Below are 23,622 nucleotides of genomic sequence, written 5' to 3' on the forward strand. Positions count from 1 at the left end.
ATTTTTTATATTTTTGCATGAGTTTGATAATAAAACGTTTAAATAAAACTCTTATAAGAAAAAAAAAATGAAAACAGTTGTTATATATGAATATTTGCTGTAATGATCGTGTATAGAGTATTTTTGTCTCGTCTTAAAAAGCCATCTCGTTTTCATTCTGATTGATGGGCATTATTATTTGCACCCTAGAATTTCTATTTAAACCCCCCATATTTTCAGAACTTTGTTTCTTGATGAAAATATCAAAACACAATGAAAACATACTTATATTATATATCTTGACAACATCTTATCAAGATACCCAACAAAAATGTATTTCCACAATGTATATATTTTGTTAAGATATATAATGAAATTATATTTTGTTGTATACTTCAGCAAAAGATGGCCAAGATTTTGTCAATATATACAATGAAAATATATTTTGTTTGGGACAAGATTTGTGGAGATGTATAATGAGAATATGTTCTTATCATATTTCTTTGACAAAATCTTATCAATATACATAAGGTAATTGTCTTTTCATTGTGGATCTTGACAACATTTTGTCAAAATACACATAAAAAATGTGTTTTTGTAATATTACTTATATATCTTGACAAAATTTTGTCTAGATATCAAATGAAAACATATTTTCATAGGATATGTTTAGACAAGATATTCTTTAGACATGTATTGATAATGTGTTTCCATTATAAATCTCAACAAATGCCAAGATATTTTCGTCAAAAGAAACATAAATTTTTTAAAAGGTATTTTCATTAGTAATTCATGGATACCAATATCCATTCATACTTTATTTTTGGTGTTTTATTAATTGACACTAAAAACATTAATGAAATTAGACAAAACAACAATATTGAATTATTTTTTTTAAAAATTAAATGATCAAATTGAACATTCTAAGTAGAGGAACCAAATTAAATAATAATTAATAGAATAATTTATTCATAAGTGTAATATTTAAATAAATGTTTTTAATTTATCTTTAAATTATTATTTAGATTAAGTAAAAATAAGAGTAAATGATCTTTTTAGTATTTGATTATGTAAATAAGTGAGAATTTAGTGTTAAAAGAATAAAAGTTTTGATTTAGTTTTAATGAAAAATAAATAAATTCAGTCTATTTTATTTTATTTTTATTATCAAACAAATTTGATTATAAGAAATTTAAATTTAATATAATTAAGTTAGTTTAGATTGAATTGATCCTTATATATATATATATATATATATATATATACTGCGCCATTAGTTGTCCTTTATTTCAATACAACATTTTGTAAATAAATATGTGATTTAATTAGTTATCTAACGAAAAAAAAATATTAATATTATAAAAAGTATAACTTTAATAAAATAAAATAAAAAAAAAACTGGCATTCAGCATTTCTGCTGTGAAAGTATGCTTGGAACACAATATTCAGCACTGAGCAGCACACGATTTTGTTTCGAATAAAAAAGGAATTAAAGTTAAGCATTTAGATTCTCGGCCTACAAATAAAGCAAAAGTGATTTAGTCACCCCACATGCACAATTAATGGGGAACCAGCTTTTACATCAACTTTTTAAACGAAGATTTCACATCTTTTTTATGAATGGCTTCAGCACTTAAGTCGCCTTAATCCTCGTTAGTTAATAGCAATCTACTTTTCTATCATACTTATGTTGAACACTAGTTTTTTTTTATCTTAATATTTTAGTCATTAAAAAATTTTAACTAACTCAAAATTCTATCGAAAAATAAGTAAAATTTAATAAAAAAATATCTTTGTTAAAGATCGGTGTTAAACACTAGTTTGCTTTGAATAAGATTGAGGATTGGAAGAAAAAAGCAAAAGGGCTCGCAAACTTTAGCTTTTGACTACATATATATTTAACCAAATTATATGTGAAGTTAATTTCCAAATTAAACCTAACCCAACACAGAAAGTCTCTAATTGTTACCCAAGAAACAAAATGGCTATGGTTGCTAATGCTCCGTTTAGATCGAATACCAGAATATAAAATAAAATCCTCTTCCATCAATAAACTAGATAACTAATTAAAAACATATTTTGAAGTTATAAAATTAACTTAATGAATAAAGAAAGAAGGAAGAAGAGAAACGTGGTGAATTCAGAATCTCTCCAAAACTCCTGCTAATAAATTAACTAAAAACTGAAATAATATTGGCTACCTTATTATGATAGTAGAAGGAAATCTAACACATGAAGGTGGTGACAAGACAAAATATATTAATCATTCTCTATCTCTTCATTTTAAGGGTGCTAGTGCTGCAAAATTATTGAGGAGGACCAAACCCAGGGCGATGAAGCCAAAGATTTGGGACCAAAGAAGAAGAAGAAGAAGAACTCCCTTTGACGACATTGTTCTGATCAGAGTTTCCACCGATGGAAGTGGCGTTGATAGTAGCAGCACTCCACAAAGAAGCATCAGAAGTAGTAATAGCCCTATGGTTTGTACTTGTTGAAACATTATGGTCTGTACTTGTTGAAACATTGTTGATCAAGCTTTGCGGGCGAACACCAGAATGAGAAACATCACTGCTACTACTAGCCATGTTTGATGGAATGTTAATCAAACGTTGTTGTTGTTGTTGTGCAGAATGCATAGATTGTTGCTGCTGCTGGTGGTGGAATCGCGGTGGAAGCGAATAACTAGCAGCGTTATTGAAGCCAGACACAAGAGGAGAAATATTAGAAGAACCAGCAACATGATCACCACCACCAACTTTCAGATACTGATCGGAAGGCTGTGATGGTGTGTTGTTGTTCAGAGAAGAATGAAAAGAGAGATACCCATTTCCACCAACACCAAGATTATAATAATAAGGACTAGTTGACTGAACCATAGTATTAGTAGTGAGTGGTGGTGGAGAAGGCCTCATCAACAGATTCTGCTGTGGCTGTGAGAGCAAATTTGAACAAGAAGAAGAAGAAGAAGAAGAAGATGGAGAATTTGTTTTGCCACGCTTCACTTTGCGGGAACCGCCACCAACGGGTATGTTCCTGAAGGTTCCACCGAGTGTCCAGTACCTTTTACACGCTTTGCAGAAATGACGAGGCTGCGAGAGGCTATAGTTGTTGAAGTAGCAGAACTTGGTGTTCATGGAATCGCAGCGTGGACATTTCTGATGCTGCTGAGGAGGAGGTTGCTGTTGTTGAATTTGTCTTTTCTCCTCTCTCCCTTTTTCTCCCTCTTGTTCCATATCTTTGTCTCTCTGTGATCTGAACTTAGTGTAGTGTGTGTTTGTTTTTTTTATCATGTGGATGGGGTTATAATTTGGTTTGTATTTATATATGTGTCCTATGAAACAAGGTTGGTGGATTGGATTCGAATTTTAAAAGCTTGTATGTGTTTCAGATTTCGGGGGGCTGTGTAATGGCTCCACGTGTCCATTGTCTTTGAGATTCTTCTATACTTTGTGCATGTTTTTTTACTGCCTATACCCACAATAAACTCAAAAGGCAAGGAAATCATATCTGAGATTTTATTAAAATTAAAACATTATGAGCATATCTGAAACTATGTGATGGAATTAATTCACCAGGATCGGATCTTGTTAGAAATCTAATAAGTGGATTCTCGCAATCTAGGATCAATAAATTTAAGAGGATTGAAGAACTGAACATACCAAATGAGAAAAGGTGAGAGGAGGGAAACTTGGTGTTTCTGCAAATATGGGTGATGGGGGATTGATGTGAAAAGTGTGCAAAGTCCAAAAAATGAAGGGTCTCAATCTTGGGGAGAGAGTTTTAAGTGGGAGCTTGGATTTACGAGTTTGATGAGAGAGAGAGATGACAGATTATGGTAAAAGTGTAAACAAAATAAATGGGGGTGGACTGTGGAGTGTCTTCTCTGACCAACTCAGAGAACATGAAAATGGAATAGAAATAATGCACTGAAAAAGTGGTAAGGTTTGTGAGGGAAACGATACAAAGAGAAGGGGAACAAAGACAACCTGAAACTTATTTCACACGGTTGATCTTTCTCTATCAGCTCTGGCTCAGAATGAAGTAACAGCCGGTACAAGGAGCAAACAACAAGAGAAGTAAATACCAGACTTGTGTGACATGGTTGGCTTTTGGCAATGCCGTATAACCTTAATTATCTCTTAATCATGTAGTCAGGTTACGAGTTCCATTCTTTTTCCCAAGTGAGAGAAGACATGTGTTTCTTAATTATTTATAGAAAATTTTACATACCAATTATCTCATTAAATAAATTATTCTCATAACCGTAAACATAAGGAAATCTTAAATCATTATACCCACCATTTGAGTTCAGAGTTCATTTCAAGTATTTGTGTGTAGAAAAACACCTATTAGGAAAAGATAGTTTCTTAAATGGATCTAAAGTGTTTCAACCAAAAAAATATCTTGGATTCCTAAAAAAAAGAAAGAGATAGAAATAAATTAATTTATTAAGACGATAGAAATAATTCTAAATCTTTTATAGCATTCTCAAATTTTATCCTTTTTTTGTAAATATTTAATACATTTATTTTTATTTAATATTTTTTTGTAAAATAATAATTCCTATTTTTTCATATATTTGTATGTTTTAGTCTTCTTTTTATTTTAAAACAATGGATGTTTTAAAATTTTGAAGTCTTAATTTATTTATTTTTTTAAGTATATCCTTATTTAATAGTTACTATGAGTGTAAAAATTAAAGACTAATAAGAAATTTATAACAACTTACATATTTTATTTAACCAACTAGGTTAGACTTCATTGATAGAGTTATTATTGTTGAGATAAGTAAAAATTTATAATATGATATCTTCTGTCCTTACTATAAGACACTTAAAACAAAATTAAACATACCAATAATAGGTAAATTTTGATTTAATTGGAATTTTTTTTTAAAAATGTTACTAATGTACCAATTTTATCCTTATTAATAATCATTAAAGTATTAAGAATGATGTAAAATTATTAAAGTCTAAGAGAGTATTATTCATTATTATCAATAAAAAAACACAAATATTTAGAGTATTTAAGAATGACAAACAATGAAAAAAAATATTTCATAAAAATTGTAAAATATCTTAAAAGAACAAAAACTATCAATTCTTTCTAAACGGTCTCTCATATTAACAACCAGAGGAAATAATTTATAATTACTAATGAGATACTATTAAATAAGGAGTTGTTAGTCCAAAGTTATATTTAATTAACTATTTCTTAATGCAGGTGCATTAACCATAAACATCTAAATATATGAAAAATTATATTTAGAGAGAGATTCATATTTTTAATAGTCATTTTATTTTTATTTAAATATCACCCATTATATTTAGTTAATATTATTTAAATTTTAAAAGTCCAAATACTTAATTTAGCCTTAATCCTAATTATTTTTTTAAAAATAAATTAATAATGTTCGGGCCGAGGATGACTCGGTTATTTTGGGCTGGCCCGGTACAAACACTAACTCACTCGTGTCATGTTTTCCACTGTGCTGAATCGCGGAAACAAAAACCTAAACATAACAACGCATAAAACAAACACATTTCGATTTCTCACCCCTGCTCGTGCTCGATTCATACTTCATACAGTAAGTGTTTTATTTTTCTACTAGTTTGAAAACGATTAAGCTGATTCTCTATTTTGTTGATTTTTTTTCCTGTTGAGTGAAGCTGGGGGTTTTGCAATTTCGAATTGTTTCATATAAATATAGCATTTGTCTCTGATAGTGATAGCAATGCAACTTAATGTGATTATGCGTTGCACAAGAGAAGAGAGTTCATCCTAATTATATATTATAACGTACACTGAATGAACATGTGATTCTTTATAACTTTGGTTCTCTTTTTGAATTGTATATCTGCTGCTACGGCAAAGATCCTATTCCTTATGAATATGTTAACTTTTGGGGCCGGCTTCTGCTACCAGATGCTTTGCTCTTCAATTCTGCAGAAATTCAGATTGGTCTATTAAATTAAAGGGGTAATGGGTTTGTTGGAACATAGGCTTGGCTTGAGTTAGATTTGTGTTTAAGTGATATTGGGTCAAAATTTGTAGTGGGCTCACTGAGGGAAGAATAAGTTCTTGTTGATTTTAATTCTTTACTTTATTTTTTTTCATTTTTTTTTTGTTTTCATTCTTACTTTTCTGATATTGCGGGTTTTAGTTAGGTTCTTTATTTTCTTCTTTGTATTGTAAGCCTTCAGATAGATGGCATAAAATGTATCCATTAATTTTTTGCCCCTTTATGAATATCCAAAATGAGAGAATCTAAATCTGAAATGAAAAAATGCTGGACCTAGCTACTGTGCTTTCAAATCTTAGCCAGCTGGTCTTAATCTTCTTTCTGCAAGTGCTTTTCTTCTTTGTGTTTGTTGAATATTTCAGTACTCACAAAGGTTGTAACATGATATGCAGCTTTCTTTTCACTCCAATGACGAAGAGTTCTAAAAAGACACCAACTCAGTTACAAGAGAATACTGTTGCAGAAGAGGAGAGATCTTCATCTACACCCAAAAAAGCAAGTAATGAAATTGATGAAATATTTGCTGCTGGGAAAAAGAGGAAGAAATCTGAAATGGAAAAGACTGGAAAATCTGGTGAAGTAACTAAAAAGACTGACAAAACGAAGAAGAAAAAGAAGAATCTGAAGAGGAATCAGTCAGATAATGGCAAGTTTGTAGACCTGCCTTCTCGACCAAGAAAGAAAACAGAGGATGGACTTACTGTCTACACCGAAGAGGAGTTAGGTATTAGTAATGCAGATGCTGGAAATACGCCTCTCTGCCCATTTGATTGCTCTTGTTGCTTTTGATTGTAACTGTATAATGTTATATGCACTTTATTCCTTGCTGTGGTGATTGACAGTGTTGTGATTGTCACTTACAGTCTTGGTTTTGTAAGCTAGGGGCATAGTTTTTTTCCTTTATTATATTTATAGTTGGACCAAAAATGGCTTGAGTTATCATGTGCTAAGCTTGAATTCTTTAGATCTAGATATGATTCCTCAGGTGATTTCAGGTAGAACTTTGCAGCAATTGATCTGCTTCCCATGTAACACAATTGTTTTAAGCATTGCACTCATGGCAGCATTTTTGAGAAATTTATTGCAAACGGGGGGAAGTGTACTTCTGGGTGCTAGAATTTTGTCTGTTATATATTTAAATCTTGGCATTTTCTCATGTTTAACCAAAGCAAACCCAACTTTATGAATTTGATATCCTTTTTTATTCTCTTGTTACGATTCATACCACCCATAAATTGCCTAACATCTTTATTTTTTGCTTGAAAGTTGAAACATTGATAGTTGAGTTGATATTATTATTTTTTGTAAATTCATAAGTCTGGTTTTACCACTCCATTGAATTGAAGGTCTCACATACTGTTGATTTGCTGGTCACTTTGAATATGATTACTATATACGAATCATCTAATCCATATTAAATGTGATATTTCATCATATCCTTTCAGGTTTTCGCCTATTACAAAATAAAAAACATTCTAAATATAAATTCTAAAACATTATTTAATTATTTAATAAGGACTAAAATGTATAGATTTTAGAACGTACCAGCTTACTAACCAATCGGTAACTAAAAATAATTAATAGCCATAGCTATTTTTTAGCACTGTTATTGTTAAAAATAATAACTCCAAAGTGAAACTCACAAGAGTAAGATTAGCAACCTCAGTTATTGAGAAAATAATAAATTTGATATTGCATATTCGTTTACATACCAAATCATGAAATTATGATGTTAAAACATCAACTGATAATTTTAAACAATGATTAAAATTACTTAATTCAGTCTCAGCTCTAAATCATTAGACGAGTCATACAATAAAAAAACTAGTAACGCATACACCAATTTCAAGCTGCAGCATGTTAGAACCAGTCCTAACGTAAAACTACAATTCTTTTTAGTTTTTTACTGTTACAAGATTTAATTCGAGATTTCCGTAAAAAAAATTGAGATCATATTTAGAATCTGCATCTACCTTTCGATTTGTGCAATTTTCCTGGGTGAAAAAACATATACATTGCACCCTACAAGCTTACGAGGCTTGTTCATGTTAATCACGGCGAGCATAAAATGAAAAGTATTATGCAACTTTATAGAAGCCAACAACACATCAATTCGATTCGATTGAACTCTCAAAAATTTGCAAAATACTTAAATGAACTCAAATGTATTTAAAGTGAAAAACCATAAATGTTTATCATAATCACCCTCAAACAAGACTACCAAAAACTAGGGTGAAGTTTAAACTTCGCCATATCTCTACCAGAAAGCAACCTATGCTGAGACAGTTGGTTTTGCAGCACTGGAAAGTTTGGATCTCCGTTTAGCCAAGCTCTCACTCCGGCGATCTCTCTGCTCCTTCAATCTGGAAGCAAGGAGTTTTTGATACTCTGCTGCTTCTGATTTTGCCTTAGCAATTCTCTTCTTCTTGTCGGCAATCCTTGCTCGTTTCCTTTGGAGTGTCAAAGGAGTGACCAATCGTTGAATCTTTGGAGCTTTGCTCACTTTTTTCCCTGCAAACAATTATTCATTACTCAGACTATAATTCACCACTAATCATGACCAAATTAATTGGATGTCCACAAAGAGTCCATAAATGTTGAGTAAAAGTGTAAAACAATTCTTTTATTCAAATAGATCCTCTATCAGACCATATCATAAGCATGCATTACTTGGTTTCATATTTGGAACTGTACAAGGAGATTGTTTCTAATTAGAAAAAAATGTTAAATTGATAAGTATTCCAAGGACTGAGGTAAAGCAACACTATAGTAAAAGTCAAGTTTTTCTCTCACTGAAAAAAAAAATTTAAAAAAATACATGTCCACAACAGAAAATACAATTATGTTATAAGAATATCCATCAAACAGATGAATAAATACAAACTTGGAAATAGGAAGTTTTCATAATTGATTTTCATTAACCAAATATATTTTCTCCATCTGCTCAAAATACATAGACAGATAGAGAATTTGTGGACCTCAGAAACTTACCAGCTTTTGTTATAAAGGTTCGACGGTATGTGTTAACATACTTTCTCACATCGTCCTCCTTGGACAGGTTGAACAGCTTACGGATTTTGGATGCTCTCTTTGGACCCCTCATCCTTGGCTTCTCAACATCAGTGAGACCGGGCAAGTCACTCTCACCCTTTTTCACAATTACCAAGTTCAAAACAGAGAGGTCTGGGCTGACAATGCACCCACGAACAGATTTCCTTCTACGCTCTCCATTGCGCCTTCCATATCCACGGAAACAAGGAGTTCCTGCTCAAATGCAAAAAAGATTAACAAGACTGCAAACAAGCATGGCTATGAGAATCTTGCATAAATAGGTTTCTAGTGAAAGCTAAAGGTCATTGCATATAGACATAGGCATTCTCCAATAACAACACACATAAAATAAGAAGTCACAAAAGAAGCCAGTATAGAAACAGGAAACCCTTCTAAAATTATCAAGGCCACAGACAAATGTAGAACACGGCAGTTGTATCAATGCCATCAACAGCAATCAATTATAATCATGATATTTATAAACCAAAACAACAATACATTGAGGCAGTAAAACAATCCTACCTCTATGGAGCAAGAGTCGAACACGACCAGGGGTCAACACTCCCTGCTTCATTGGGAATCCTTGTTTGTCACACCCACCAGTGATTTTGAAAACATATCCTTTAAACTCCTTCAGTAGCAAAGTTATATAGGTTAATAGATCAGTAATTAAAGCTCCACCTAAAATAGGAACAACTGACATTGATATAATAAGATTTCCAGCTAACAAACATACCTCACCCAGGGCGTCACCAAGGACCTCCTGGGAGATCCTCTTGTCCCAAAATGCCCGACTGCAAATATAGAACAATAGAATACAATAACAGATTAACAAACTAACAATACTAACAACTAACATTTTCCAATTAATAAAAAAAAAGAATAACATGTCACATAAAATTCCACCAAAAGAAACTAACTCCCCATAGTAACTACACAGAGTAATAGTAAAATTCAAATTCCCAAGAATATCAAGTCAACTAAGACATAATGTTCATTATGCACGCATATCAGCAAATCTATGGAGAAGCAACTAACATGATTGCACTACAGCTTTATGTGTCAGGTTAATCATAAAGCTAACAAACTTTAATAGAAAAAAAAGACAACCCTAAGATAGCAACGATTAAACTCAAAATCCCTTTGGCAAATTCGAAATCGTAATCAATAAGGAGTCCCAAACACAGCACAAAGCAACACTGAAGTAAAGCTTCGTTTCTGAGCATCCCCACTTAAAAAGCAACGGTTTTTCCTCTAAGCACAACACACGACACACAATCAGAAGAGTAATACAAATGAAAATTGCAGAGAAAGTGAAATGATTACAGCTTCAGGTCGTCATCGATTTCCAGCTTCTTCTGGCACCCAGTGGTGGGATTTGCAATGTTGAACTGCAGCAAAACCGAACATGTTTCAGCGACAAACACACAAAAATCCAAACACGGAAGCAATTAGGGTTCAGAGACAACACCTTCATTTTGCAATCTCGTGATGATCCCGCCGCGCCTAAACTCGCTGCGTGCCTTTGGAAACTATAATAACATACGGTAAACTAAGTAACGACAAAAAGGGTTAGGGCTTTACCCGTTTTGTGCTTTTATGCTCACATTTGCTTCCTGTGCACCCCCATTTCAATAGACAAAAAAAAAATATTTCATTGGGCTAATGTAAAACTCGTTGGGTGAATGAACGGTGTTGCTTAGGTGTACCTTGCTTGTGCATCCAATAATTTAAGTGAAGGGGTAAAAATGTTCTTTATTTAAATTTTAAAAATTCTCCCTCTTCTTCTTCATCCGTATCCTATTGTCATCTTCTTTCGTCTCATCTTCTTCCATCATCTTCTTTGGCTTGTATCGCGTCGTCGCTTTTCGTTGCTTTCATTGTCGATTTTGAGGATGTCTCCACCATCGTCGTGTCATTTCTGCCATCAAGGCAGGGTTTCATTGTTTCGTCTTCTTTGAAATTTATATAACATACGGATTATCGAGTTATACGGATTAAATAATCTGTATGTTTTTTTTTTAATTATTAATAAATTAATTTTATTTATTTTTTTAATAATAAATATTTTTTATTTATAAAAATTATTATTTTGATTTTTTTTAAATACTTATTTTTTTATTAAATATAAATATATTATTTTGTTTTTTTGTTTTTAAATAGTTATTGTTTATTTTTTAAATAAAAATAGATTATTTTGAATTATGTTTTCAAATAGTAAATTTTTAATTGTAAATATATTAATTTTCTTTTTTTAAATAGCTATTGTTACTTTTTAAAATAAAAATAAATTATTTTGAATTATATTTTTAAATAGTTATCTTTTTAATTGTAAATATATTAATTTTATTTTTGTTTTTAAATAGCTATTGCTTCCTTTTTAAATAAAAAAATATTATTTTAATTTATTTCTTTAAACCAATTTTTTATGTAAATATATTAATTTTATTTTTGTTTTTAAATAGCTATTGTTTCTTTTTAAAATAAAAATAGATTATTTTGAATTATTTTTTTAAATAGTTAATTTTTTTAATTGTAAATATATTAATTTTATTTTTGTTTTTAAATAGCTATTGTTTATTTTAATTATAAATATATTATTATGATTTTTTTTGAAATAGTTGTTGTTTATTAATTATAAACATATTATTTTGAATTTTGTTTTGAAAAAGTAATTTTTTAATCAAAAATAGATTATTTTGAATTATGTTTTCAAATAGTTATTATTGTTTTAATTAAAATATGTCGTTTTGAACTATGTTTTTAAATAGTTATTTTATTTTTTTAATTATAAATATATTATTTAGAATGTTGTTTTTAAATATTTAATATATTTTAATAAAAAATAGATTATTTTCATTTTTGTTTTGAAAATTTTATTGTTTTATTTTTAATTATAAATATATTTATAATTATTATATAATAGTTTTTTTATGTAATTAATTAATTATAGTGTTTTTTTAAGTTGCTTTTTAATAAAGAAGTTAATTCATTACATAAAATTAATTTAAAATAAAATTTGAATATATATATATATATATATATAATAATTTTTTTATTTATGAATGATTGTAAGGTAATTGATTGAAGTGTTGTTTGAATTTTGACGTAAATTTGCATGTATGTTCAAATTTGCATATTATGGTTAGAACTAGAGATTTAGGTTGTATTTTAGGCAAAGTTATAGGAAGAGTCCTAGGAGAGAAGATAACTATGATTCAGATGAAGCTCCCTAGCGATAAAGGCCCACAACATCTGCCGTAGGCAACGGGAAACTGCCGTTGTTGCTAAGGATGTTCATCACGTGGATGACGCAACTGAAGAGATCTTCCAACAACCTAAAGAAGTAGCTTTTGATGCCCATGGTTTTCTAGACAGGCCGCGTGACATATCAATTCTAACTTGCCTATGTTGATCATGTTGCAGTCATTGTTTGACATGGAGAGGTATTTATAATTTTAAATAAATTATATTTCAATAAGTATTTGTTATTATTGTTAAGATTGTTAAAATTATTTAAACTTTTTTTAGGAACGTCTTGAATTGAAGTTATCCTTCCACGGAAGGAAGGTTCATAAATTCGGGAGGCCAGCTATTGAGATTGAAGGGTTAGTTGTTACCACAAGATTAAGTCCTCTGATCACATGTTCATTGGACACTGGCGATCGGGGACTTATATCGGCTTTTGCAAAGAGGTGACATAAGGAAACTAACAGTTTCCATCTTCCAGTAGGAGAGGTCACCATCACCCTCGATGATGTGGCCTCTTTGCTTCATCTACCCATCACAGGCACCTTCCATAGCTTCGAGACTCTTCATGTCGACGAAGAGGTGTTGATGTTAGTGAAATTACTTGAAGTTAGTGTCGATGAAGCCAAAGCTGAGACAGTACAGTGTCATGGGGCATATGTACAACTATCATGGCTACGAGACATTTATCGTAGCAAATGTGATGTCGAACACTAGATTGTAGTAGCTCGAGCTTATCTACTGCATTTGCTAGGTTGCACTCTTTTTGCTAACAAGAGTGCAACACGCGTGAATGTGGTGTTCTTGGAGGCCTTTCGAGACCTTAGCTAGAGTGGAAGCTACGCATGGGGAGTTGTCGCCCTTATGCATATGCACAATAATTTGAATGATGCTTCTAAGAGCAACGATAGACAACTACTGAATATATCACACTATTACAGGTAATTGTAATTGAATTTGATTTAGTTTTTTTTTATGTATTGATTTGATATTTTTTTTTTTGTTTTTAAAATATGTGTAGTGTTGGATTTATAAGCATTTTCCATTTGTTGTTGAGGCTATTACTACTGAAGACTATCATAAAAGGTCACCATGTGCATGCCGCTAGACCTCTACGAAGGCATTACTAGGGTCGATGTATCGGAAGCATCTAGATCGAATGACGTTTGATGATGTGTGTTGGATGCTTTACGGTTACCACCGTGCAGTTAGAGACTTCGAGTTGATTTCATGAATCTTCACCCATAACTAATAAGGCAACAATTGCACGATATCCACAGTTACCGTCAGTTTTGACATTGACAATGTTTTCAATGGAATCATGAATGCATGAATAAAATTGATCCCAACATTGGCATAGTCCTTCTTGGAATTGACTGGTCAGATGATGATGCACTACGTTTGACTGAAGAATTACTATTTTGCACAGAATGTAAAACATCAACATACTCCAGTAGGACGGATCACACTTTGTTGATCTTTGATGTTTGGTCATCGGTTTTTATGAGCACCTTTGGTGTTGACCTTTTTTGGAGGAGGACACATAAAGTTTAAATAAGGGTAGGCAATTTCTCAGAGTTTACTTTTTAGACTAACTTTGCCATAAACAACAAGCTCTTCAAATCGCTTGGATATGATTTTCATCTCTTCGGTTATGGTCACTTGGAGGCTCAGATAATCCTTGGTCTAAAAAACTTAACCTCTGTCAAAACATATGGATTGCCTCAAATGGTATGGTACCAACAACATATTTGGATAGCTCACATGCACATGGAAGACCGTGAGTAGTTCTCATGACACATCCACAATGAGAAGGGTTTTTGCTAGCATAATGTATATGCTCAAACTTAGCAGCAATTTGATTTAAAACATACCTTGATACCATGCCAAGTAGAACCTTGTATAAGGTAACTTTAAAAACATGTCCAACCACATGTGTATTTGTTTCAAAGAATGCCTTGATTTCAATGTGTTGCAGTGTGATCATGTTGTTCATGACTTCCCAAACACTACATAGGTCTCCAAAGCTATTCTGTAACAGTCTTTTTAAAGTCCAATGAATAGATTCAACCCTGCATATGAAATACACAAAAAAATAAACAAATACAAGTATTTTTATCCACTAATTCCTAAACCCTAGTAAAAAAATGAAAATTTTCATACCTGTTTATTGTTGTATTTCCTAAGTGCATCACCTTATTCATCCAGAATTTAACAAATTTTTCTTTGTGGAAAATTATCCATGTTTGATTGACATAGTCAACAAACATTGGCCATGGTGAACAAACAATTTCAAACTTCTTAAAGCAATCATCGAATTGATGCTCGGAAGGACAATCAACCAAACTTTCCCAAGCATCCATGACATAATCTCATGCATTTTTTTAACCAATTAGGGATTTACATTTTGTCTTGACATTCTTGTCGATGTGAAACCTACGCAACATGTTGTTACACCCAGGAAATACAATTTTCACTACATTCATCAATGTTAGGTATTTGTCGGTAACAATAATTCCAGGGAGGACATCACATCTTAAAAAAGACCTTGAAACCGTTCTATAGCCCATACCACATTATTTACACGTTCTCCCCTAAATAGGCAAAATCAGTAGAAAATGTTATCCTTGTTGGTGTCACACCAACAAAGTCAAGTAATGGAAGTTTATACATGTTTGTTTTGTAGGTACCACTATCAAAAATACAAAATTACAGGCATTGCATAACTTCATTGCATCAGAATGACACCAGAAGATATCACGTACAACATCTTCATCCTTTAATTTATGTCAATGAATATACTGATCTCGTTCAAGAAGCTTCATTAGTTGTTGCATTTCAGTATCACTGTCTCTTATGGAAGAACGATATGCACTTCTTACATTGTATATTTGTTTGATTGTTGTATAACTATTGACATTGTGCTTCTTCAACGTTAGCAAAATATTTTTTGGTTTCACAATTGACTTTGTCATATCATCAATAATTATCTTTTCATCTTTAGTCAATCGACCAACGTATGGATGCTCAACAAATGAATTTGCCATTTCATGATTGTGACTCCCATACATTAACTTCACCATCCATACTTGGCCTTCAACCACGAAGTTTAAAGGGACACCCACATTTCTTACTGCCAGTATATCTTCTTACAAAATCTTTCTTCTTAGACCTATACTAACCACTTCTTTCACAACCAATTAAGATAAATGAAGTCCTTCCTCTGATACCAGTGAGCGTGTCTAACCTAATAATCATCGCCACAAATCTAATTTCATAAGCAATAGATTAAGCCTAGTGCAAAACATCATCTCGGGTAGCAAACACTTACAATGCAATCCACACAACTTTAGTCTTCAATGGACATTCATTTTATTACTTTAATAACAATAAATCACATTAATACCTAAGAAGTATTGAACGCATCAAAACAATCAACATGTTTTTCATTCACAACAGCTCCATCTTCATTTTGTTCATTCATATAAACTTCTCCAGACATTATATTGTCATACATCCATTGATCTTTGTTCATCTTAACAAGACATTCAAAAATTTTAACATCACAAGCAAACAACCCCTAACCGTACCATACATATACTATCACACAAAATCCTACGTAATTTTTTACTGCATATAATATTATAAAACATAGAAAATTTATTACCCTATATATTACAAACCAAAAACATCAACTTTTTCTACTTACAATTCATAACCACAAAAAAACAATCAATTTTAGACAACAACAACTCAAATAAATTATACATAAATTACAAGTGTAAATTATTTTACAATTAATACCATTTCCAAAATATAAAAATAAATAATTACAAATCAATTATCAATCTACACTTGTTTAAAAATATTTAAAATAATAATACGAATTACATTTCAAATAAACAAATAAACTTTTTTATACACATTAATTTAATTTTTTAAACAATCATATTAACATATTTATAATTTAAAAAAATTCAAAATTTAATATTTCTTTTAATTAAAAAAGTTAAAAATCTATATAAACTCAAATGGATTAACCAATCCGTATGAGTTATACGGATTACATAATCCGTATAACTTATACGGATTAATCAATTTGTTAGTTATATAAAACTTACGGATTAATCAATCTATAAGTTTTATATAACTTACGAATTCTTTAATCCGTATTTTACGCAAAAGAAAGAACACTAATGTACCTTCGTTAACAACCAAACCAACAACCGCCACAACCACCATCGATTAACCTGTGTAAAACTTTCATCTCGACTGAAGCAGCACAATGCACCTCTCACGACAATGAAAAAACCAAAAGAAACTGAGAAAACAAATGAATGAGTGCACTATCATAAAAAAACTTACTTAAAAGGAAGTAGAAAACACTCAAGGACATTTTTGAATTTTTTTATGTTGGATGCACAAACAATATGTTTGGTGCACCTAGCAACACTCCTGAATGAATTTGTTGGGCAAATTTGTGACAAAGAAAAGGGTGAGCCTATGTGACTATTTCATTGGGCGAATGTAAATTTTGCTAGAGGAGTTGGGGGCCTCACTGGTCAAACTTAATGACTAAATTAACCTTAAGGGGCAAGGGGCAAGGGTGGGTATATGCATCTTTTGAATGTGCGTAAGAGGGTGTTAAATAGTAATCAAGAGGTGCCAATAGTTAGACTAACCCACCCATGTAGGTTGAGATGACGAATCCAACTGACCCAAATCCATCTGTTACACACCGAACTTTGACTTTAAATTCTCTTGTGAATAATATAAAAATGTATTTATTGCCAAATCAACTAATGATAAAATTTTCGAATTGCTTGAAATAATTTTTAATACTTCAGAAGTATTATGTATGATACATGATGTATATAGTTATTTTTCTTATTTAAAATGATTCAGAATAAAATAGAAAAAAAAGAATACCAACTCTTAAATAAAACTTATTCATGAAAAACAATAACAGTATAAAAAGATTCACAATAACTCTTAAGAAATTAAGCAACATGTTATAAAATAAAAGAAATTAAACAACATAAATGCAGTGATTTTTTGCTGTTTTGTAGTTATTGGATGCGTAGAATAGGTGAAAATGAGTTTTACTCATTCTTCATCCAACTTTCAACCAGAATTTTTTTTTATACAATGAACATTTTTAACTACAATCAAATATAAATATATGGAGTGACTAAGATTATACTACAATCAGATAGTATTAATTATTTTATTATTTAAATTTCAAACGTAGGTAAATAATTTTTTTGAGACACAAATACAGGTCAATATAATTTTTGATATATATGAGATGAAAAATGGCATTGAGAACTTGAGGTAGAACAATCAATTAAGAAAATATGGGTAAATGAAAAAAAAATTTAAAAAAACTTGGGCTTAAATAATTTTTTTACTACATCTAAAATAAGTCATTTTAATTTTATCACTCAAACTATCATTTTATTTATTTATTTTAATATTTTATAATTTTTTATGTTTCATTTTAAAATAATATGATACTATTGATTTATTACTTCATGATTGAGTTGATAACATACACTCTAGTCTATCAAGTGATATATAATATAATAGAGGCTGACTTATGACATATGCTAAAATCCAACATAAAAAAAAAAGTCTATAGGTTATTTTATTACAAATTTAATTTTATCTTCCTGTATTACCTCTCTGAGCAGTCCACAACACAGTGAGTATTGTTCAGGATGAGGATAAGCCTTTTCCTGAGTTTCCCTCCTTCATCCCCTTCCATGGCAGCACCTTCACTCTCCTCCGCTCTCAACTCTCTCTCCTCCCCCTCCCTCTCTCTCTCCTTCTCCACCTCCTCCCGCCGCTTCTCTCTCCTCCCTCCACCCTCACACCAACCCTCCAAACCCCTCTTCCTCACCCTCAAATCCAAACCCTCCGACGACATTGACACATCGTTCTTCGACAACATCAACCCGCAAGATGACATCACATTCAATCCCCCGGAGCCCCCGGAAGGGTTCGTGGCGCCTCCCTCCTTTGACGACGGCCCTCTGGAGACCGAGGACGAAATCGCCGCTGCCTACGAGGAGCTCTACGGCCCCGGCTACAGCGGTGTCTCGGTCCTCGGCAACGACGTGTACGTGATGGACGCGAAGGTGAAGAAAGAGACCGGGTTCGGGTCCGGCGCCAAGAAGGAGAAGGTGAGGGACGGGTTCGAGGAGAGGGTGGTGCAGGTCAGGAGGGTCACCAAGGTCGTCAAGGGAGGGAAACAGCTCAGGTTCCGCGCCGTGGTCGTCGTCGGCGACAAGAAGGGTCAGGTGGGAGTCGGAGTTGGCAAGGCCAAGGAAGTCATTGCCGCGGTTCAGAAGTCCGCCGTCAATGCCAGGAGGAACATCATCAAGGTGCCCATGACTAAGTACTCCACTTTCCCCCATAGGTACGTTTTACATTCTCAACCTTAGACAATTCTCTTGTTGGAGTAGCGGAGTTGGAGTAGCGGAGTACAAGTTCGAGGTGAAGTCCCACACATTGGGTGGATAGAAACGGGAAATTCCCACATTGGATAGAAATGAGAAAATTTAAGGTCTTGGGCTAAATTGTGGTGGCAAGTCCACTTATGTGGTTTTCCTGGTGTTTACCCCCTCATATGCACATCAGACTCCATTTTTCCAAGATGTTGTAATTCTGTGTTTGACATGTCACTAGCTGTTAACTATTGGATGAAATAATACAGGAAAATTGAATTGATGGAAAGTAGTGTGGAATGTGGATATGTAATTGTTACTTTCTAAGTGACTATGGCTTGGTTTGGATAAGTTTATCCAGAAGTACTTTTAGAAGAAAATTAAATGAGTTTCTTCATAAGCTAAAATTAGCTTATGCATAAGTTAAAAATCATCTTTTAGAGAAACTATGAGTGAGCTTCTACATAAACTAATTTTAGCTTATAAACTATTAAGAAGCTCATTTCATTCTTTTTCTTCTTAGAAGTACTTCTAAAGAAGTTTATCCAAACAAGTCTTATATGGGACATGGTTCTGCCTGGTTTAAGTTGGTTACCAGCAAGACCCTGGAAGTACTGAAAGGAGCATGAATTTTTTACTGAGCCGATGGATGTAGGCGTGTGGCAACTTGTGATTGAAAGAGTATTTGATTGAGTACAGTTCTGGAATGCCAAAGATTCAAAAGGTTCTGATAAAGTAGCATAGTGATCCATCCCACCAGAAAGTCTCACTACTTAGAAATCGAGGTCAATGATAGTTTATAAACACTCTTCTTTTTTTACCCACTGAAATGTCTTTGAAGGACAAAACCATGAAGATGAAGGACTTTAAGCCATGATCAATATTAACTTTAACCAAGCAAGCAATGAAAGCTAAAGGTAAAGCTTAATAATGCAGCAGACTTGAGATTGAACACATAGTATTATGATCACTTTAAGCAGTAGTAACTTGAATCCTATCTCCCGTTGTAACCAAAGAAACTTTGTTCTGGAAGTTTCTTAACTTGAATAGGACTTGAAGTGCATAGTTTCTTCCTGATAAGAGTTGGAACATTTACTCGGAGTAGAAGTATGTATGTCAATGGTTCTGATATCTGGGAATCTGGATTGATTGACCTCATGTTTGATGAGTTATTTATGTATGAATGATCATGAGTTAAAAATTATGAATTGCTCTCATTCTGGATAGCTGATACTAATTTTTGTGTTGTAAATTGTTTTTCCAGAGCTGATGGAGATTATGGAGCGGCAAAGGTGATGCTTAGACCTGCTTCTCCCGGTACTGGGGTTATTGCAGGTGGGTCTGTGAGAATTGTTCTGGAAATGGCAGGAGTTGATAATGCTTTGGGAAAGCAACTAGGGAGTAATAATGCACTCAACAATGCCAGAGCGACTGTTGCTGCTGTGCAGAAAATGAAGCAGTTTCGTGAGGTTGCTGAGGAGCGTGGGATTCCAATGGAAGAATTGTGGAAGTAATGAAATTTGTGAAGGGAATGTAATTTTTAGATGTCGATGTTTGTGATATAGAGCTGGTCATAGTTCTGTTAAGGAAGTGAAAAACATTGTTCAATTTTTGTTGAAAGTTTTATGAAAGTGAACAGTTTCTTCAAAAAGCTACTTGTTCAGGTTGAATTCAATATATTCTTTATCTATCTGTTTGATTTGTATTTATGGTCGTCCAATTTACGCTTGGCTAAATCAATGTCGATGACTCAATTATTCAATTGCAGAAAGATTGTGTGAATCTTCCACCATTAGAGTGTTTCCTCATCACCTTCGATTAAGGAACCATGATGGTTAGTTAAGGTGTCTCTGAAAGGGGTGCTTTTTTCCAACCCTATTTGCTCCACCATTATTTTCTTAATGGTTGTTTCCTGTTTTCATCAAGGCTCAAAATTTGAAAACTTATATGCTTATTTTAGGTTTTTGATTTTGATATCAACTGATGAGGTGTTGAGTTGACGAGAAAATTCAAGGTAAGAAAAACCATTACTTACATAGGATAAAAATGACTATATATAATTGAGGGTAAACACAGTTCATCTAATCTACCAAATTACTTCTATTGAGAAGTTTCAGATTTACAAGTTTTTGGACTACGAATATTGAGATCCTCTTCATTATACATTAAACCAAAACAACCATAGAGTATTTCTCAAGCATTTTAAGACAGTGTCCTCGGAAATGCTCCCAATCTCACGCATCTTATAAGAAAAAAGTCATTTGCTCTTTAGGTTCTCTAAGCCCATCTCGCGCATTTGATGTTCAACAGAGACTAAACCGGTTTGTGTAAGAAACCTGCAGAAAAAAAATACATTCAGTACTGCAAAGTGTTATGAAGATGGATCAACAATAGTTAGTTAGCTAAGCTCTAGCCTTATAACAGAAATCTGTTCTAAACCTATTAGCTGTGTGATACCTATATTTGTAACTAGAGTTGGTGTATATAAGTCTCAGCTGATGTAATTCTTGTAGGACATATTCTTTAGTTTCATTGTGATCAAAAACAAACTCTGAGTGCAAGTGAGGAGAGGACATATTCTTTAGATTCATTGTGATAAAAAACAAACTCTGAGTGCAAGTGAGGAGAGGCTATTGTAAACTTCCCTAGAAGTCTTGCTGCTGCATGCTGTGTAGTTGTGATCATTGAATGAAGAAAGAATCGGCTACAGTGTGGATGTAGGGGTCTCCAATTGTCCTGAACCACGATAATTTTCTTGCTGTTTTACTCTTTCTTTAGCTCCTTTGTCCTTAGTTTTATTGCTCATTACAACACAAAGGAAAACCACTATAGAATATTCTGAGTTCTAGCCAACAACTCACTCATAATTAGATGCCAAAAGAAAACCAATGCTTTTCTAGAATTTACTTATACATATGCCATAATGATACAACATGCATTTCCTTTTTATTCTTCTCTTTGCAATCTTCCTCATGAAGGGAACACAAAGTGGCCTGTGGAATCACAATATGCTGACTAAATCATATCTGCACCTATGCGTTTTCCATGCTATTGCACCATGAAAAACTAAATCTAATTCACGAATTACAACATCACCAAATCCATCACAAAACATTTTGCATTGCCATGTGAAGTGCCACACACACACACACTTTTATAAAACAAAATACACACAAACATGCATACATGAAAAGCTTAACTAGGAGATATAAGGTTGGCTTGATGGTAAAGGATGAAGGGAGGGAGAGATAGATCACAGGTTCGAATCCCCCTATTACAATAACTAACAACTAATATTTGTCGATAAAAAAAATAAAAATGAAAAACTTAACTCATGCATGGGCATAAAACTTGGTCTTCCTTATTACAATGACAACACTTCCAATCCAAGTTGTGTCATTTAGGAACCAACATGGTCAAACAGAATGTCACATCACATTCACAAATCATAAGTGCATAGTTGTTACATGATCAATTTTAGACTCCACAAGGATGCAAACTGCATAGAAAGCATAAACGATGAACGAAATCTCAATTTAAATTTGAAAGCAATACACTTTACAATGGGTAAGGATGAAAGTACCAGCTGAGAAGCAAGAAGAGGGTGAGGCAAATTAGAACAAGGAATGCAACATGGAAAATCAACCATGAATCACTGGAAGAGAATGCTAAGGCCAGCATAACAGCAAGACAGAGACCCAGCAATAAAAAAGTGGACTTTAAAGTAATCCATGTAGGACCCTGAATCAAAACACACAATAACAAAAAAATAATCACAAAAATTTAACGAAAAAAAGGGTATACTAAAAGTTAAAATTGGAAGAGATCGCAGAGTGAAAATACGGACATTAACACCAGGAGCTAAAGCTCCAAGGAGAACTGCTGTGGCTGAAGATACATCTCCAGCATCTGATCCTGTGTTCCGGTTTTCCATCTTGCAACGGAAATTGAAGTTAGTTGATTAGGGTTTATAGCTGTTGAGCCAAATCTCAATTTCCCGTTAAACTCTTATTCTACATTTCTACCAGTTTTAGCCTTTCAGTTTCAGATTTAGAAAGAAGGAAAAATAATATTTTGGGTAGATAATTGATTGGGCTTCGAACAATTTGGGTCGAAGAAAATGTTATTATTTATACCTCCTTAATCCTTTTTATATTAATATATTTTCATTAAGCCAAAGAGAAAATTATAAAAATGATTAATTTGATTTTCTTGTAAAGATTAATTATCAACTCAAGTTGATGAATACTTTGTCCGAAAGTCATAAGTGAAAAAAAAAATATACTTTCAGGTTCTTCGAAAAAAACAATCAATGGCTAGAATGCTAAAAGAAAAAAAAAATAATAAGAATTTGACATGTGTCCTATAAATAATGGCGGGAAAAGACTCTTAATGGATAGTAATAGAAATAATAATTTTTTTTTTGAGTTGAATAGAAGTAATAGATAATAGATTTGTGAAATAAAAACATGTAATACATAATAGATAGATCGACTAGAACTTAATTTTATAATTAATGCAACAAGTGAATGCCCTTGGATTTATGTGGCTAAAAAAATCAACCTAACTTTTTTTTTCTTTAAAAGGAAAAGTTAGGTCAAAACACCTCTATAAAACATCTTGAAAAGAAAAATAACTTATTTTTTTAAAATATCGTAAAAATATTTAAAAAGCCAATGTAAGGAGATATTGAATCTCTATTCGAATCCCGGTGAGTAGCTTTTTCTTTTCGTTAAATGATATTTTGTTCTTTTATCTTATTCAAAAATATTTTAAAAAAAAATTATTTTAGCCTTTATCTCATTTAAAAATTCAAAATATTTTTTAAAAATTTGCTTTCATACTTTATCTTATTTCAAAAATTTAAAATAA

The 23,622-nt window shown here is 32.3% G+C and overlaps 5 protein-coding genes across 8 annotated transcripts; 2 read left to right on the forward strand and 3 right to left on the reverse strand.

The window, feature by feature from the left end:
- Positions 1-2,127: 2,127 nt before the first annotated feature.
- Positions 2,128-4,141, reverse strand: LOC114375744 (dof zinc finger protein DOF1.4-like). The gene has a single exon (XM_028333590.1). The coding sequence runs from the start codon at positions 3,267-3,269 to the stop codon at positions 2,286-2,288; it is 984 nt and encodes a 327-aa protein (XP_028189391.1). The 5' UTR covers positions 3,270-4,141; the 3' UTR covers positions 2,128-2,285.
- A 1,313-nt stretch (positions 4,142-5,454) lies between these two features.
- LOC114374871 (uncharacterized protein C6G9.01c-like) lies at positions 5,455-7,116 on the forward strand. Its single transcript, XM_028332589.1, has 2 exons — positions 5,455-5,566; positions 6,394-7,116. Exon 2 carries the CDS (start codon positions 6,410-6,412, stop codon positions 6,788-6,790), a length of 381 nt encoding a protein of 126 aa, XP_028188390.1. The 5' UTR covers positions 5,455-5,566; positions 6,394-6,409; the 3' UTR covers positions 6,791-7,116.
- Positions 7,117-8,065: 949 nt separating this feature from the next.
- LOC114372856 (40S ribosomal protein S6-like) lies at positions 8,066-10,684 on the reverse strand. The gene is made up of 6 exons (XM_028330398.1): positions 10,524-10,684; positions 10,379-10,443; positions 9,789-9,846; positions 9,575-9,683; positions 8,993-9,265; positions 8,066-8,512 (listed from the first exon to the last, which is right to left on the reverse strand). The coding sequence occupies exons 1-6, from the start codon at positions 10,527-10,529 to the stop codon at positions 8,274-8,276; spliced, it is 750 nt and encodes a 249-aa protein (XP_028186199.1). The 5' UTR covers positions 10,530-10,684; the 3' UTR covers positions 8,066-8,273.
- Positions 10,685-17,914: 7,230 nt separating this feature from the next.
- On the forward strand, positions 17,915-20,459 carry LOC114376837 (30S ribosomal protein S5, chloroplastic-like). Its single transcript, XM_028335132.1, has 2 exons — positions 17,915-18,722; positions 20,015-20,459. The coding sequence occupies exons 1-2, from the start codon at positions 18,022-18,024 to the stop codon at positions 20,262-20,264; spliced, it is 951 nt and encodes a 316-aa protein (XP_028190933.1). The 5' UTR covers positions 17,915-18,021; the 3' UTR covers positions 20,265-20,459.
- Positions 20,460-20,781: 322 nt separating this feature from the next.
- Positions 20,782-22,839, reverse strand: LOC114374323. Of its 4 annotated transcripts, none has more exons than XM_028331957.1 (3): positions 22,598-22,839; positions 22,334-22,491; positions 20,782-21,743 (listed from the first exon to the last, which is right to left on the reverse strand). In XM_028331957.1, exons 1-3 carry the CDS (start codon positions 22,682-22,684, stop codon positions 21,647-21,649), a joined length of 342 nt encoding a protein of 113 aa, XP_028187758.1. In that variant the 5' UTR covers positions 22,685-22,839; the 3' UTR covers positions 20,782-21,646. The 4 variants fall into 4 exon arrangements, with proteins under 4 accessions (XP_028187758.1, XP_028187760.1, XP_028187761.1 ...); XM_028331959.1 differs by having other exon boundaries at positions 20,782-21,486; positions 22,598-22,837; XM_028331960.1 differs by having other exon boundaries at positions 20,782-22,249; positions 22,598-22,836.
- Positions 22,840-23,622: the final 783 nt, after the last annotated feature.

Source organism: Glycine soja, chromosome 11 (assembly GCF_004193775.1).
Source record: "Glycine soja cultivar W05 chromosome 11, ASM419377v2, whole genome shotgun sequence".
Classification (NCBI taxonomy): Eukaryota; Viridiplantae; Streptophyta; class Magnoliopsida; order Fabales; family Fabaceae; genus Glycine; species Glycine soja.

Excerpts from the sequence above, each read along its gene's own strand:
- LOC114375744 (XM_028333590.1), bottom strand. The coding sequence starts at position 3,269 with ATGATAAAAAAAACAAACACACACTACACTAAGTTCAGATCACAGAGA.
- LOC114376837 (XM_028335132.1), top strand. The coding sequence starts at position 18,022 with ATGAGGATAAGCCTTTTCCTGAGTTTCCCTCCTTCATCCCCTTCCATG. Across the intron at positions 18,723-20,014 it reads TACTCCACTTTCCCCCATAG|AGCTGATGGAGATTATGGAG; the intron begins GTACGTTTTACA and ends TTGTTTTTCCAG.
- LOC114374871 (XM_028332589.1), top strand. The coding sequence starts at position 6,410 with ATGACGAAGAGTTCTAAAAAGACACCAACTCAGTTACAAGAGAATACT.
- LOC114372856 (XM_028330398.1), bottom strand. Across the intron at positions 9,684-9,788 it reads TTGGTGACGCCCTGGGTGAG|GAGTTTAAAGGATATGTTTT; the intron begins GTATGTTTGTTA and ends TTGCTACTGAAG. Across the intron at positions 8,513-8,992 it reads AACCTTTATAACAAAAGCTG|GGAAAAAAGTGAGCAAAGCT; the intron begins GTAAGTTTCTGA and ends AATTGTTTGCAG.
- LOC114374323 (XM_028331957.1), bottom strand. The coding sequence starts at position 22,684 with ATGGAAAACCGGAACACAGGATCAGATGCTGGAGATGTATCTTCAGCC. Across the intron at positions 22,492-22,597 it reads CTTTAGCTCCTGGTGTTAAT|GGTCCTACATGGATTACTTT; the intron begins GTCCGTATTTTC and ends GTTTTGATTCAG. Across the intron at positions 21,744-22,333 it reads CTCTTCTTGCTTCTCAGCTG|GCCACTTTGTGTTCCCTTCA; the intron begins GTACTTTCATCC and ends GTGATTCCACAG.